The 17207-nt window shown below is 39.2% G+C and overlaps 2 protein-coding genes across 2 annotated transcripts; both read right to left on the reverse strand.

Annotated features, from left to right (window-relative positions):
- Positions 1–69: 69 nt before the first annotated feature.
- dpysl2a (dihydropyrimidinase like 2a) lies at positions 70–11914 on the reverse strand. Its single transcript, XM_020633017.3, has 14 exons — positions 11552–11914; positions 7204–7292; positions 6862–7046; positions 6545–6709; positions 5647–5708; positions 5456–5536; positions 5292–5360; positions 5045–5165; positions 3895–4051; positions 3497–3638; positions 3211–3381; positions 2702–2881; positions 1996–2182; positions 70–1911 (listed from the first exon to the last, which is right to left on the reverse strand). The coding sequence occupies exons 1-14, from the start codon at positions 11591–11593 to the stop codon at positions 1820–1822; spliced, it is 1743 nt and encodes a 580-aa protein (XP_020488673.1). The 5' UTR covers positions 11594–11914; the 3' UTR covers positions 70–1819.
- Positions 11915–12696: 782 nt separating this feature from the next.
- Positions 12697–16946, reverse strand: bnip3la (BCL2 interacting protein 3 like a). Its single transcript, XM_020633060.3, has 6 exons — positions 16820–16946; positions 15427–15700; positions 15249–15330; positions 15049–15155; positions 14812–14961; positions 12697–14258 (listed from the first exon to the last, which is right to left on the reverse strand). Exons 1-6 carry the CDS (start codon positions 16869–16871, stop codon positions 14210–14212), a joined length of 714 nt encoding a protein of 237 aa, XP_020488716.1. The 5' UTR covers positions 16872–16946; the 3' UTR covers positions 12697–14209.
- Between the last annotated feature and the right edge of the window lie 261 nt (positions 16947–17207).

Genomic DNA, 17207 nt, shown 5'->3' on the forward strand with positions numbered 1-17207 from the left:
ATTCTATATACGTAACGTAGTCATTTATTTAAAAAAAACAAAAAACAAGAAACAGACGATGACATGAGCCTCATTTTATCATTTTAATCCACTGAGGTCAACACAGATATGGTCAAATGCTGACAGGACCGATGATGATTTCCCCATAAAACCCTGATATCCTACAGAACATACATGACTGAGAGAGTATCACACGTGCTGCGAGAGGGACGACAACAGTGCTCAACATCACAACTCAACAACCATTACTAAGAAACTTCCCCGAATGTAAATCACTTCACATTATAGCTCACCATACGAAACCTACACTTGACAAGGCAATGAGGAAGAAATAACCCAGTGTTTCACCGTTAAAAACTGAAAACCCAATGCTGTTTGGTGACTTTCTACAGTTACTACCTCGAGTGTGTCTGGTGTCGGGGAGGGTAGAGGGTCTGGGGGTATGAGAAGAAAAAACTGGATATCTGGTAATTCATTCACAACACTAACACCGAGTACAGTGGACACATCATCAGCACGCTGTGACGGATTTCATTTACATACCACAAGATTTTTCATCAGGTCTCAAAGATCATGGTTTCACTTCTTTCACGAGCCTTCATAGATACAGTGTGCTATCAATATCTTACAGAACAGGCAGGCAAGTAGTTCAATTCAACAAAAACATACAGATATATCCATTACAAAGAAAAAGTTGCAAGCTCACAGACATTTTTTTTAATGTTTGGATTGTTGCAGGTGCGAAACAAATCATGTCAAACATTGGTAATGTGACTCTGCTCTGGCTGACATGACTGCCGGGTGGAGTTAAAGATATCATCTGCACAGAAACAGCAATACTCATATAGCACCAGGTGCAGAGAGGTTGTCCACTAATCTCCAATCTATCTTCTCCTTCGTCTGTTTTCTGAAAAATATACACCATTTGAGCTCTCCGAAGCTTGCTGCCTTCATAACCTCTAAATAGACGTGAGGAAAAAATAAAACAATGAAATGAAGGAAACGTTTCATGTTTCTTGGACTGAAATGTTTCATGCCAGCAGATTCGTCCCTCATATTCAGAGCTAAGCTGAATGATTGAGAGCTTTTTCCAATATGACTTCATGTGATAACAACATTATTAATCTTTTAAAAGTGCAACAACAACATAAAAGGAAGACCAAGGTGAATTGTTCAGCTTTTCACACTACTTACACAAAAAAATACTGCAAACCTCAGATAAAACGAGCTGTTATGAAATGAAGAAACCATATTGTTAAGTCTAATATTTCATTTGTTTTTTCTGTATTATTTCTGTATTCAAGCAACAATATTTTAGTAAAACAGTGTTACAAAATGACAGACTGAAGGTGGTGCAGTAACAGCACCACCAGAAACATTAAAACTTATATCTGACTAATGAACAGAGTGTTAAGAAAAACGGAGTTTCTGACATGCCCGCTGAAACTGACAACTCTCAGAGCAGCGAGGGCAAATGAACAGCTCAAATATTTGCAGCAACAATTATACAAAAAAATGTAAACAAATTCATTAAATCAGTGATCATACTGGTCTTAACAGCAAAACAATCTGCTTCAATTCACATGATCCTTCCTTGATAGTGGAATATGGCAGGAAAGACAAAAGGGTGGAATAGTGAGGTCGTTTTTTTTTTTTTGCATGAGGTGACAAAATGGTGATGTGTGAATGAGAATGGATGGAGTACTTGTGGGTTGGGTGCAGGGGGAGTCAGAGGTGACCAGATGTGATGTGACAGCAGTAGAAGTGACCTCTGGTCCCGTGTTTTTCCTGCATCCCCCGGCTCAGTTAACAAAAGAGCTTAGCCAAGGCTGGTGATGTTAGCTTTTCCACCAGGGGGCGCCACAATGCGCTGAGTGTTGCGTCGTGGAATGTTGTCATCAATTTGGGCCCCTAAAAATTCAGATTACATCATTATTTTAATCGTTTGCTGTAAATGAGGAATCCAGCAAAAATGAAATGTGTCCTTTCACTCACCAGACAGACTGAAGCCGGACTGGTGGAGGTTGCGCACCGGCTGCTGAGTTGACTGCTGCTGTTGCTGCTGCTGCTTGGCAGGAGAAGTCTTCACTGAGGTGACTGTGGACATCACTTTAGGAGTCACAGTCACCTCACACACCGGCCCGTCATACTGGCCTCTGGGGACTCCGCGCAGCTCTGTAAGCTAATATACATACAGAGCAGTTCATGTGACCATTACCAGTTTAGCTCACAAGCTTCACTATTTTGCATCAATTTATTATTTATCATCACATAACTTCTGATGCTCTGTGGAGACACTCCATTTGTGAAATCTGCATATGTAAACAAACTATAAGGTACCAATCAGCCTAGCACTCAAATCAGTCCAGAGTCATTACCAATAAAGTACAAGATTGGCGAGTTTGCCAACATCCTAATGGTTTTACTGGTGAAATGGAACACACTTTTAAAATTTTGATATTAACCTATTTTAGCTGGAAAGGGCACATTGATGGAGTCAACACGATTAATTTATTATGAGCTTCCTGACAGAAAAACACACTCTCCCTGGTGAACTCCAGCCAGCGAGCTGAATTCTTAATTAAACAGAAAACGCTATATTTAGTCTTAATAAATCCGCTCTTTATACATGAGCTACAGGAATAAATAAAAACAGGGTGTCGACCTAAAGTTCAGCTCAGCCCTGCGCGCCACAACTCACCCTGCTGCGAGCCTTTATCCTCTTGTACACGTGGTCAGAGAAAGGTTTGCGGCTGATGTAGCGTCCACAACCCTCCGTGGTGTGAAAGCTGCCCTCCTCCAACACAATCTTGCCCTGGCTGATCACAACCACAGGACCTCCACGCACTTCTGTGCCCTCAAAGATGTTATACTCCACAGCCTGGAAGGAGGGAAGATGTGATCAGGATGCTTTGAAAACCTTGGGATGTTGAGTGTACCCATCATAGGACATTTATGGTTTTAATAAAAAAATAAAAAAATAAAAAGCTTTTATAGTTTACATTTTTGTTATAACCCACTCAGATTAAACAGAACCCACAGCATGAAGCTAAACACTGTTCAGTTTTATTTACATTGAGGAAACTGTACATTACATAAGATTAAATAAGATTATATAAAAGCACATTTTCACCAATACTCTATGTTATTAGGTGTAGCTAAAAATGTCTCAAAATGTGAAGGAATACAATATAACTAAAGGTATCTGACCAGGTTGTGGCTCTTGGCTGAAATGATCTTGGTGACGTCTGGGTCCCACAACACAAGATCAGCATCAGAGCCCACAGCAATGCGGCCCTTGCGGGGGAACAGGTTGAAGATCTTTGCTGCATTTGTGCTGGTCACCGCCACAAACTGATTCTCATCCATCTTACCAGTCACCTTTTGAGACAGGTCAAAAATGAATCAATAGATTCTAAAATCACACAAAGGTTTCAGGTGTGTTTCATGATGGATATTGATGGAATTTCTGAAAAGTGGATCACATTGAACTCACCACACATTTGTCCCAGATTAGGGACATCCTCTCCTCAGTTCCGTTGGTGCCCTCTGGGATAAGAGTGAAGTCATCTTTGCCTATTGCACGCTGAGAGGTCTGGAAAGTGCAGTGAGCACTACCAGTCACCTGCAAGTCCCCACTAGATAAGACAGAAAAAGGAAAACAAATAGTTTCTATAGCAATAGGATTCATCCTCGACAAATCAATTTTCAAAAAACTTTATCTGCGTTTATCTGCTTGAATGAACTTTTTTTAAGTGCATAATTGTAAATGTCACTTAAATGGACTTGCACAATCACAAAAAGGGGTTAACAGAGTGAAAATACAAACACACAGCAGTAGCACATGTCAAATTATGTTCCAGCTATCTTTAGGCTCCAGCACAGAGCACATACCATGACAACAGAGAGTTGAGGTAGTCGGGGGTTGTGGGATCAGGACTCAGCGGCGGAGAAGTGACAAAGGCTGCAGCCTTGGCCCAGTTCTTGCTCCAGTAATGAGTACCATCTGTACCCAAGCTGGCAGATATGGGCTCTCCGTAAACCACAGCACCTACAAGAGCACACAGGAGGATGTCAGAACTAAAAGTCAGACAGATACAGGGGAATGTGGACAGTACATTTGAAAAAAAGTTTAAAATAGGGATGCCAAGAAACCAAACATTCAAACCTGGATATGATACAAGTATAGAAAAACAATACTCAATAACTATTTTAAAAGCTTGCTACAACACATTTATTTTTTCAACCTGCACTTGTAAACTATAAAAATGTTGCTTATGGTTGTATGGGTTGTTCAATAACATTTGGGGTTCTTATATTTTTATAATCTTTTTCTCTTATTCATGTTGTGTTTTATGCAAATCTTGTGCAATATGGGTAATGTGCAATGCACATTGTTGTTTGTGTTTTTTCTTGGTATGTGCTTCTCTGTTTAGTTGTGGATTGTTTATTTATGTTGTTTGATCTATTTATTCTACTGTGGAGGTAGTTAGATGTGTGAAGCACTTAGTCAAAGTATTGTTTTGTTTTGTTTGGTATCATATTGTATCGCATCGTATAATAATGACAGGATTAAAAACATCATAATGAGAAATATTTTCCTAAAAAGGAATGCACATAATAATCACTTACTAACTAGAAGTGTTGTGAAGTTTGTATCTGCCCTCTCTCTTCTACTCATGAATCAAAAAATGTAGCAACATGTAGTTACATTATCTCGCTCTCCCTCTTCGGCTCTTTTCTGCCTAATAATAAGCTACAGGCTGGACAGGTAATATAGCATAGCGGGCATTTTCTCTGTGGCCCGTACCACTTTGGAGCAGGTATGACTTCATCTTGGATTTATTTTCTTCCTGGGATTGCTTATCACCGGCCCACATAGTAGGGTCACTTGCCCACTGGTACAGTTCACTCTCCTTACTATCTTTGTAATACTCACCACTGCTCACCCTTACTCAGGTCTGTTTAAACGTCTAATTGTGAATATGATTCAGAAGTCTTCTTCATATTCTATAGAATGTAAAATGTTAAAATCTCTCCTTACCCTTTTTCCTGGCGAGGGCAATCACATCAGCAGCACTCTTGCTCATCACCTTGGTGATGTAGAGGGGACAGTTGGTCTGATTGGCTATGGTGACTGAGCGGTTCACGGCCTCAGCCTCCACCTGCAGACACAGTCATGTTAATTAGCAACTTGTTTTCCATACCAGCTTTCTTGCACCAATGTTCTTTCAGTGTATTTCAGGTCTTTAATATCAAAAGTACATTATCACAACACTCCTCTGTCTTACCTCCTCTGGGCGGCTGAGCACATGACCTTCAGGACCAGTGATCCCCAGCTCCAGAATACGTCTCTGCTCCTAGAAACACACACACGAAGGAGCATCATAGTCAAAAATGGCAACAACGGCTTCATGCTGAAATTTGACCTTAAACTTATCCGTGGTTCTGTTACCTCTAAGATGATGTCTCCGTTCTCAGCATGCACCTGTGCAATGGCTCCAAGATCTCTGATGACACTGAACACCTCATAGATCTAAAGGATGACATACTAGTCAGCTCTTAGGAGAGTTTTGGACACTACAGCCTCAAAAATGTGTGCTTTGATAGACAGCTCAGCAAACTGTGCAGAGAAGCAGAGCATACCTGGGAGTCAGAAAGTTGGAAAACATCCTTATAAGCCAAATAGACCAGGAAAGAGTTGACACCTGAAGATAGAAAACTTATGAGAGAAAACAGCCAAAGGTGGAACAAAGAGAGCAAAAGAGGGAAAAACCCCAGAGCGAAGGAGAAAAGTAAAACCAAAGGGATACAAATTACAAAGTAGAAACATTTGGTTACTGTTTCATCGTCTGATAAAGGTTTTTTACTCCAAACAATGGCTGACAAACACTTGACTGAAGCAAAACAAGATGTGAAATTTTACAAGTAAATGAGCTTATTGTTATTGCTTGTGTCCACAGAGCACTTTTTTTTCTGTCAGAGAGGGATGCAGACTGAGATGAAGCGCTTTTGTGGTGAGAAAAAAAAGGCTTCAATTGGGTTTAATTTCTATGCCAACAATATCTCTATCTCCTGATTATGCCTTTTTGTTATATCATATGTTTATTAATCGACACACTATTTATCAATTTTATGATGTAGCTGATCTCAAAACTGCTAAGATGATGTACAAAACACAGAAAATGTACTTCCTTTAAAAGGTCCTTCCCTCAAACTTCAGCGTACACGTTTTTTGGTCGGTAAATTGAGTCAAGCTGCTTGAGATTGGTTGCCTGAGTGCCTTTCTGGAAAGTTCAAATATTGTTAATAAATATTGATAAAATATTAACTTGAGGCACTCAGAGCAGCCGTACAAAAAAGAGGGGCACATTAAGAAGACACTTGCCACTTCACTTTTTACTAAGCTCTGCCTCTTCCTCTCTCTCCTTGTTAAGAACAATTTAGCAAAAGAAGAAAAAAAAAAAGAAGCTGTGTGGACACAAGCCCCGAGGCAGTACATTTCTGTCATGTTTTCTTCACTCTGAATATATAGACCACATACCATGGTCCTTCACCAAGGTCTCCATCTCTTCTTGGGTGCCTTTGTTCCAATCGGTGATGTCCACATGCAGAGAATAGTCACAGCAGGACTTGCTGTCAGCCCACTCCCTCCACTGTTTAAAAGCTGCGACCAAGTCTACGCCAGGCTCTGGCACCACATGGTCAACTGCAAAACACAAACACACAGGTTGGATTTCATGAGCACAAGCAAACAGCCTAATTAAATCATACGCTTGACGACACGCACATCTGCAGGGTTAGAATCCCTGCAACGGGATTACTCAGCTTCTAAACGCATGACTGATGTGTAACACATACTGATCATAGTTGTCCCCCCAGCCAGGGCTGCCCTGGTGCCCTGGTAGAAGTCATCTGCTGCCACCATGCCTCGGTCAGGCATCTGAAAACGGGTGTGCACGTCAATACCCCCGGGCATCACCATTCTCCCATGAGCCTCTATGATCTTAACTCCCCCAGGAACAATGAGGTTGTCTCCAATTTGCCTAAAGAGGACAAATAAAACATGCAAAGCACAGAACTGAATGAAAAAAAGTTGAATTAACTTGATTCTAAAAATCAAGGTTAAGATGTTTATGGTTTGTTTTTTTCTCCAGAAATGAAAAGAACAGTAGCCCTCATAACACTCAGATTGATACTTACTTGATGACTCCATCCTCCATGTAGATATCGGCCAGGAATGACTGATCATCGTTCACTATCTTTGCTCCTTTGATGAGGAGACGGTCACTCTGAAAGAATGAGACGGACAGACATTTTAAAGGACCCATAAACTATAAATAAAAGAAATCCAGCCAGCTGCTCAGAGAGAAAGGTAAAGTAATAATCTTTGTTATTCGTTTTCCCTTAAGAGTCAGCTGCTCCATGACTTAACATTTAATTTAACCCATTTCATTAACAGTCATTTATGTTGTCGCCAAAATTAAGATTTGGTTTTGGATTAGTTTTAAATAACTATAATGAAATCTGGGGAAGAAGGGCAGAGAAGCTACCACAAACTTTATCAAGGAGGAGATGGGGAAAGGAACTAAAAAACAAAATAAGCAGTCGACAGAAGGAAAATGTGTGAAACTATCTTTTCAACTGTTTGTTCTTCTATGTAGTATGGCAATATTTGGTCAGAAGAATCTTGTGCACTATTTAATTACTCCTAAATTGAAAATATCTCATATCTGCAACACTTTGAATGCAGGCGATATAAAGCAGATCACCACCACCTTCTTGGCATCAGCTAAAAGATACAACTGATGAGGGAAAAGATTTGGAAAATCATGCAGCATTCTGCGATTGCCGTTCCCATTGACTTTTATGTCACATTATTTGGGTGATCTGCTGGAAGGAATAACAGAACATTTCAGATAATTCCCTAAAATATTTACAGTAGCAGCAAAAAAAAGCAAGCACTTGTAAATGGTTCCAGGCTGATCCTACCATTAGGCCTGCACGATCAGAGATAAATATGAGTTGTGTGATAACATCGTTCAATACTGCAATAATGACATTAAGTGTGATAAATTACCAAATATTTATGACTATATTAGCTATATTAGCTCACAGTTTTTATGTCTGTCAGATGTTATTTGTGTTTTATACAAAACCAGTGTTTGCAACATGTATCAATTATACAATTATATCGCATGAATCAATTATACTTTTCTCACCACTTAATTGGCAACAAATATTCTGAGGGTAGCAGATAGCTAGCATGAGCCTCTTGTGACTGCATCAAAATAGTGTGAAAGCATGGTTATCATAAGCAGGCCTCCATCCAACAGTAGAGAACTGGCTGGAAATCATTAAAGAGATTCATTGGATGATAGACTGGCCTCCCTGTTGAGACTGAGAAAGTATTTGTGCATTTGTGCATGGACAAAATGGAAACTATTTGTCGGAATAAATGCTTGGTGGTCTGCCCTGCTCGTTGTCATTGCTTAAAAGGTATTTATTATTATCAAATATGAAGTACTGTTTATGTGTTACTGTTAGGACAGGCTGTCTGTCATCTGGGAATCGTAAATGTTATAATGCCTGCTAATAAAGTTGCTTTCTGTACTATTGTTTTTTGTTTTAAAAGAGACTTAAGAAAATCTAAGTCTTAAAGAAAAAGGGGGAAAAGGTTGTGCCAATAATAACATATACTGTGTGTGTATATATATATATATATATGCTATATATTATAGTTACATAACGTATAGCCATTCTCCTTCGATAACCAGCTGATTGGAGCTTTAATTGTCTCAGACTGCTGACTGACAATCTTCTCCTTTGGTTTGCAGCCATAACATTTTTTTTGACCACTGAGAACACGTTGTTGAGACGTTGTTTTTGTCCTTTATAATTATTATACTATTATAATAATATGAATTACTGGTAGTATTATTATTATAGTATAATAAATCTGTTTGGATCAATTCATCTAATAATCTATGTATTTGTTTAACATAAGTAGGACAAATAAATAAACTGCTAGACTGAATGATGTGTTTGCATCAGTACACTCAAGAGGACAAGAAAAGTAAAGTATTGTGCATTAAATTTACAAAGCAACTTTTTTAGAACAAACAAAACAGACCTCAGGGTTAACTTCAGCCATCATTAAGCTTTGTCTATTTTTCGGTTTTCTCAGAAAACTCAACAAGGCTTTTCTAAGTATTGAACTAAGAATACATTGTTTAAACCAATCATAAGTCAAGCCATGCCAACTTTCATCCTGTGTAAATTACAATACTAGTTGACAAGGGTTATTCACCTTTAATAGACTACATTTGAAGAAAGGGATTAATTCTTTATCAAAACATTCAAGTAAGAGCACTGAGGCTTAATTCAGCCTGTTTGAGATGAAAGGAGAGCGGAGAAGCCTGGCCTACTTCTCCTACAGGCTTACAGGGGTCTCTGAGGACAATACGGAGATAATGAAGACAAAAGTGGTTTACTGCCAACCTCACAGCAGGAAACACTCAGTTTATAATATGTCAAGAGTGTGTGTGTTAGGTTCGTGTGTGTGTGGTGTGTATGTTTTTGTGTGTGTGTGTGGGGGGGGGGGGGGCATGAACAGACAGAGTGCATTAGGTACACAGGTTATGTGGCTGAGTTGACATGAACTCCCATTACTCCCCTCTTAATGGGTCTTACAACCTATGTCCTCTTTCTACCCAAGTAGTCAGCGCACTTGAGCTTAACCTCAGCCCAAAATGGCTTTCATGATTAATTCCTATTGTCCTAACTCCATTAATGAGTGCACCATTATGTTGGGGTAATGTACAGTAAATGCACTTCTTTACCATGAATAAGCATGTAATGTATAATCATGAAACACGGTAATGTTGTTATATGTTAAATGGGTGTGAGCTTTTAGAGCTAGTGATTACTTCCGCACAGATATAGTGAGGATAATAAATAGGAACACCTGTCAGTAATTTGGAATATGATTCAACAAAAACATACTCCGAAATTCAGCATTCAGTGAAGATATGCTTTTTTTTATTTTAGCTTTTTTTTAGCCAGGTAAGTCCCATTAATATTGGATATCTGTTTTATAATATTATAATAATAATAATATAAAAAGTTTAGATTAAAGACCGGTCACTAAGGATTTAAAGACATTCAGACTAAGTTTGGCAGTTTAAAATCAGACTGTAGATGACACGCAACAAACAAATGTAAAACATTGCAAACAGCAGGCTGGAATTCTTTGGCTAAAACTTCAAATGCTTTCTTTATTTTTTTTTCTCATTCATCAAAAGCCATATCTTCATTACAATATTGAATAATGTTTTTACAGCGCAGGTTTTCCCCTCTACTAAACAGGTATTTTCAGTATACGTGAGCTAAACTGGACTAACCATGCTTATATTCATGTTTGATAGAATATGCTTTTATTTCAGCATTGTCATCACTGTTGCATCGACGTATAAAAGCAACTTCACATGTTATTCAGCTTCGGTGCATGACTATAATAAATACAGTAAGAAATAATCAGGCACTACAAAGACAACAGCACTCTAAATAACGCAATAATTCCTGTGTTTGAGATTATTCAGCAGGGGATAAAACACAAAATCACTATTATCACTATTCAGTAAAACTATGTGCTTCATTCCCAACAATCACATTGCATGTGATGGTGTGTGTCTGAGGCCTGTGAAGAGTGACTCTGTGTAAAACCCTGCCTTGACCTGTGACAACTATACCAAGACAATGGGGCCAATACTTTACAGTAGGTTGCTTGGTGTTATCAAATGACCCCACTTTAAAGCAGTTACTACCATGATGCTTCACTCTCAACATTACAGCTGCAAGAGGAAAGATTAGAAAGGAAGACGGTTTGGATGGTAGCTGCTATCCAATGACCTACTTTTACAAACGAGGGTTTACTTCTTCTGGCTTTTCACGGCATCCCTACTGTATATCCTTAATACTGTGCTTTAAGGTGGAAAAAGCTGCACCATTTAAAAAAAAAAAAAACAGACATTATAATGCAAAATCCACCATTTCTGACAGTGGGCTTTATGGGTTCAATAACCTAATCGTGTCATGGCTGCTGCTGCTGCAGATTTTGGACGATGTAACAAAAAAAACATAAGAGATGCAGAATGAAGAAGAAGGTAGAGCAAGTGGATGTCAGAGGATGGAGGACGAAAATGATGAGAGTAAAGATGTGTCTAAAGCAGTTCACTACACCCTAAAGGCTGAGGATGCTGACAGAGACAGCTAAAGCAGATGGGACGCTTCATAAAAAAAACACTGAGGGCTCGTTAACTAACATTTAATATATATATATATTTTTTTTAAATACACTTAAGCTGCAAACCCAGTGACCGGTTACCATTATTCGCCCATGGATCTCAGTGGAGCTGAATCAGGTCTGTCTCTGAATGGCTAAAGCGATAATTAGCTTTTGGTCCAGTCCTGAGTCTCACCGCACATTACAGCAGCACCTCTCAGTGAAGCTCAGACATGATATTTGTTTCAGTGATGGGAGCATACTCACTGTGATTCGTGGAATATTCTTCTTTCCTTGGTAACCCGACATTGTTCGCCTCTGTCACAGCTGCCCCCTGCCTCTCGGCTAACGCTAGCTAGCTCGTCTGGGAAAAAAAACCTCAGCTGCCAATGAAAGGATGAATGGATGCTCTGCTTTGGTGGCCAGACGACGCCCAGGAATATCTGTCCTCCTGTCCGACAATGTCTGTCGCTGGTGAAGAGAGTTTGCACAGTGCAGAGCAACAAATAATTTAAAATACACCGGTATATATTTTCCCCAACAGTCCTATCCTTGGTTATAATGATGGAAAAGGTCTCTGAAGACCAGACAAGCACCAAGAAGACAAGGGCCACAAAGAGGTACCGCGCATGCGCACTGCCCCGCCCTGCTCAGCATTAGCTCCATGTTTCTTTGATGGTTTATTATTAGTTTGGGGGGGAAAAAAATGTTTAGTATCAAAAGTATTGACCGGTAAACTCAACAAGTTATTGGGGAATAAAACTAATATATAGATCAGCATTTATAATACAACTATTCATTAAAAAAATAAATAACAATAGTCAGCTCTAGTGGCTGCAATTGCATGGGAGCTGTTAATTAATGTATCCTTTTGTCTGTGAGCAAACATTTAATACACATTATAATAAAACTCGTCCTTGCATACTTTAAAATCCTAAGGTTTCTTTCTTCCTAGCCTGCAATCAAGCAAAGGACAAAGTTTACATCACTAAAGCCAGAGTCAGTCAAAGGCATGAAACTATTTTAAAAATGAGGGCCAAGAAGCAACATTGGAAATTGCATCACATTCATTTAATTTTGCCCCATCCTCTCCTCATGCCTGTTTTTGTAATAAAAAAAAATATACAAGGCACAGAGGCTTTGTCTATGTTTGATTTGGAGGATTTATGACATGAAAAAGACATTAGATAAATCTGAGTGGAACTTTTACTTTTGAACATTAAACTGTGGAACTGTCTTTCCTTGAATAAACTACAAACACAAACAAATAACACTTTTGATTGCTAATGTTAACATAGCTGCATTACCACCTAATACAAAGGGGACTGAAACTTCCATAGGAAATGATTATTCCTCAGCAGTCAGCTTAAAAACTGACTGCTCGTCAACAATCAATAGTGCAGAAGCCCATATTGATGATATGTGCATTTTATTCGTTATTATGATTTAAATAATTGTGTATTCATATCTCAGCCACTGCATACAGTACAAACTTTATTCAAAATCCAAAACGCTCTGTATTGCACACGGATCAACTGTACATAAGCCTGTTATGGTGACAGTTTATGGGTTAGAATGAGTTATATAATGCATTAAAGCCTGTATGCATGATGTGTGCTCAAAACCATTTCAGCCAAAACTTCACATTATGGCCAATGGTTTTCCATTCGACTCTATGATGTCATTTAAAAACAATGACAGAAGAATCCTCCAGCCAACATCCACATACAGAACAACATCTATACTTTTTCTACAGACTCTTCCCACTGTTTATTGCATGATGTTATGTGAAAGGATTGCACAGTGTAATCTAAATAAAAGTCAGATAACACTCTTTGATGAGGCCCCAGTCAAAACCCCTCTTCTTTGCTTGGCTTCAGCAATTAAACAACAGCAAATACACATTACGTACACTGCCACAATGCCATACAATAACAACTATATAATATGCATTAGTATCAATGTATAAACAAATTATACAATGTCAAAAGATATGAGGGCAGATCACAGCTTAGATTATTTTTCACATCTACATCTTTAAATAACTAAACATATTTGAAATTAAAAAAACTGTCTAAGATAAACCACAAATGTGCAGTGGTGAAAGATATTAATTTGGCACATAGCCATTGCTGCTATGGTATGTTAAAGAATATGATATGTTGGCAAAAGGAAACGAAAACAGCATATGGCCTGGTAAAAAGCCTTTCAGCTTAAGTTCCACTAGCATAGGTTTTCAAACAACCCTACTGAAACATTTTGCAGCTACATACTACATCAGTGTTTAAGCTTTCCAACCTTCAAAAAACAAAGCTTTATGAGTAACTCCCCGGAGTCAACAGGATACAACTTCTACTCTCAGAATATTGTGGAATTTAAAAAACAAATCCCACTGTGCAGCATAATTAGTTTCCCCTCCCCAAATAACTGCACCTTGAATGTTTAATTAAAAAAAGATAAGGCAAAACAAGTCCCCGCTGTTGCATGAGCCAATTCAATTTGTTGGTACTGTAGGTATGGCGTAGTAGAGATTCAGCTCAGGAGAAAGGCCAGATTTGTCATGACAATGCATCAAAACAAGTAGAGAAACCTCAACCCTGAAGCCACCAGACATCAAATCCTTGTCACACATTTTGGAGTTTAACAGGATGACTAATATTGTTCCGGCTGTAACAGGGTCTGTAATCAACTGGATTTAAGTTGATGACTTAGAACAATGTTGCCCTGTGTCAAAAGGTGATGGAGTGTGGCAACGTTACGTCATGTTTATAACTCTATAACTACATCTACAATGTGACAGAAGTCAATGCTGATTAGAGGAGATATGAAGGTTTTACAATAGATGCAGGGACACATCTAAACTACTGGAAGATGGTAGGGAGACTTGGAGAAAGAGAAACATCCAGGCACTGCTTCAACTTCTATTCAGTAGGAGCTGGTGGGGGCTGTGGCAATCCTCTTCCCGATGTACACACTGTGGGGGGGATTGGAAAAAGTTAATGAATATGTAGCAGTTAAAAAAGATGATACAAACTGACAATCCTGATAATAATGACTCTCATTTCAAGATTTTTTCAAGACATCCAGGTCCTGTAATTATCAGAATTTGGCTTTCAAACATGACTGGGGTTAATAATACTGTATAAGCAGTGTATAAGGAAGTTTCCATAATACAAACACACATATCTCTTTACCCTACTTGCTGGTTTAATACTCCTGAGGCAATTAAAAAAAAGGAGACTCATAAATCAAAGAATAATAAAAATAAGTGCATCTTTCTGATAAAAAAAACATTCTAAATGGAATTATATACTTGATTTGCTGAGACTAAAAAGCAGTGCATTGATACAATCATCCATTCTGAACTGACCCTCTCCTACAGCTCATACTGAGTCACACAAACATTTCCAAAGGCACAGATAATAATAATAAAAAAAATGTTCCAGTTGGGTAAAATAAATTATTATTATTTTTTAATACAGAGTCCTACTGTGCATGACAACAGAACTGCATGAATTCAAACTTACCCAATGCCGAGGGCAAGGATGTGTGAGATGAGTAAGGAAGGGATGAAAACTTTAAGGAATTCAGCAGAGAAGAAGCCCCCTTTCTTCATGACCCCACTCTTTCTCATACTGAGAGACACTGAACGTTTGGGGTGCCTGAAGTGGAACTCCCTGGGAAGGAAAAGAAATGAATGCAAAGTTGGTTTGATATCCTGAACATCTTTAAATTGATAATTCTGGAAATAAAAGTCAGCTTACTTTGGTGGAATGTTTTCTGGTCTGCTGGACCAATCAGCAACCCAGTCTACTTCTTTGTTCATTAAGATGTCTTCCTCTCTCTCCTGCTCCAGACCTTCTTCCTCTGACTGTACATGTGGAGGTAAAGAAGCCAGTCTTAAGAGTGATTATACAAATGTACAAGAGCCTCAAGAACCCAGTGTTGTTTAATGTTGTTTTACCTGACTATCTCTCGGACTTGGCATTTCCACATCAAAAGTTATCTGACCTTCATCCTGGTCTGGACTTGGTGGCCTGTGAGGACTAAATAAAATATATTAGGGGGAAAAAAACAAGAACTCGTCAACAACAAATTAATTTTCTGGGCCTAAAAGAACAAACAATGGCTTGTATTCCTACCTATCGCAGGCAGAGTTACTAGGACTGGATTCATGCTGTGCATCCAGGAGGATCTTTTCCATGTCTCCATTGTGGATAGATGAGGACGATGGCACATGCTCTAGTCCTCCGATAAAGGTTTCATCGCTCTCAGGCACCACTTCCAGGGTCTGCAGAGTTTGACTCATCCCGGCATTTGCATTTATTTGGTCTGCAGCAGGTGCCACTTGCAGGCTGGTATGCATGTTGCCCTGGGCCCCTGTGTTCCCATTTAGCTCTAACTCTACCCAAGAGCCTTGGCACCACAAAAGAGTCAAGAGAAGGGAAGGAAGGAAAAATTAGATGTGTTGTGCTTTTAAGTGCAATCCAAACAGCAGACTGAAAACCACAAAGAAAGCCACCTCTGTTCCCAATCAAAGGAAAACAGCTGACCTACATTTCCTGCACCTCTGACACAGTGCATTTACATGAACTGACTGTGCACTACATCAATGATAGCATGCATGTCTTTGTGCCACTGCCCCACAAACAGCTTGCACATTTTTCGAAGCAGGAGGAGGTTATGTAATCTCTTACGGACTGCAGGCTTAGATGAGCACAGAATCTCAGACTTAAATAGCCTTACACCTCTTTCAATTAAAGAAAAAAAATATATATAGGCCTAATGCGTTAAATTCGAAGAAATACACCTTATCACACGATTGCCACATTTATAGAATAGATTTTTTTTCATCCATGCTGCTCACTTAAGAGGGGTTGCATAACAGGAGCGGTGTGTGCGTGTGACCATTTGCCCAGACATGTCGCTGTTCCAGCTGTGATGTTGACACATAAAGCACACGTCCAGGTTTTGTGTCGGAATAAATGTTTTTTTTTACTTTATGTTTATCGATTCTAAAACAAACATTTGTTCTGTCAGTCAGGTGTTTGAATGTATTTTGGATGATGTTAGTCAGCTGGCACATCGCTAACATCCTACCATTGTCTTCCTTTAGAAATAATATGTAATTACGACGGCTTTCTTCAACTACACATCTACACATGGAAGGAGAGTCATATACATCTTTTTTTAACGAATAAGATACAAATGCAGCGTCTATTTTGCCTTTTGTCCGAAACTTGTTTTCATTTTACCTAGTGCCCGCCCTTCGCCGAGATGTTTACCTGATTGGCTGCCATGCCATCATTCAAACACATACCACGAAACAATTGGCTGGCTTGTGGCGACGTCAAACAACATCACCCCCCCCCCCCCCACCCCTTCGACAAGAAGAGGAAATACCAAACCCGATGCAACTTTTACAATAAAATCTCAATTACACGAACACCATCCAAAGCATTCAAACACTCCTAAGCCTTCTCTTAAGTAGACTTTGTAGCGCGGAGGACCGGTACTAATGAAGTTGGTACGTACCGTGAAGCCCAGGCTCCTCGTTATTGTTTCGTTGAGCAGCAGGGGTGGACATGTTGACTCCCCAGTTCTAGCGTTCATCAACATGACACGCATACAGACTACAAAGAGCGCATGCGCGGAATTTCGACAGACAGACAGACAGATAGGGGGACTAACAGCAGGTTCCAGATAAGTGAACTAAGAAGTCAACTTTTTTATTAATCACCATACCCGAGAATAAATACAAATATGGACTATACAACCAAACACAGCATTTTTGCACAACCCTGATTTCCTAATAACAGGATGCAGAGATCTGCATGACCATTGAGGATGTTTTCCTATATGCGCCTGTGTAGTCTAGGGAACTGATGATTGTAGGAAGGGTGGCTCCTGTCACTCATTCCTG

Source organism: Labrus bergylta, chromosome 2, assembly GCF_963930695.1.
Source record: "Labrus bergylta chromosome 2, fLabBer1.1, whole genome shotgun sequence".
Lineage (NCBI taxonomy): Eukaryota > Metazoa > Chordata > Actinopteri > Labriformes > Labridae > Labrus > Labrus bergylta.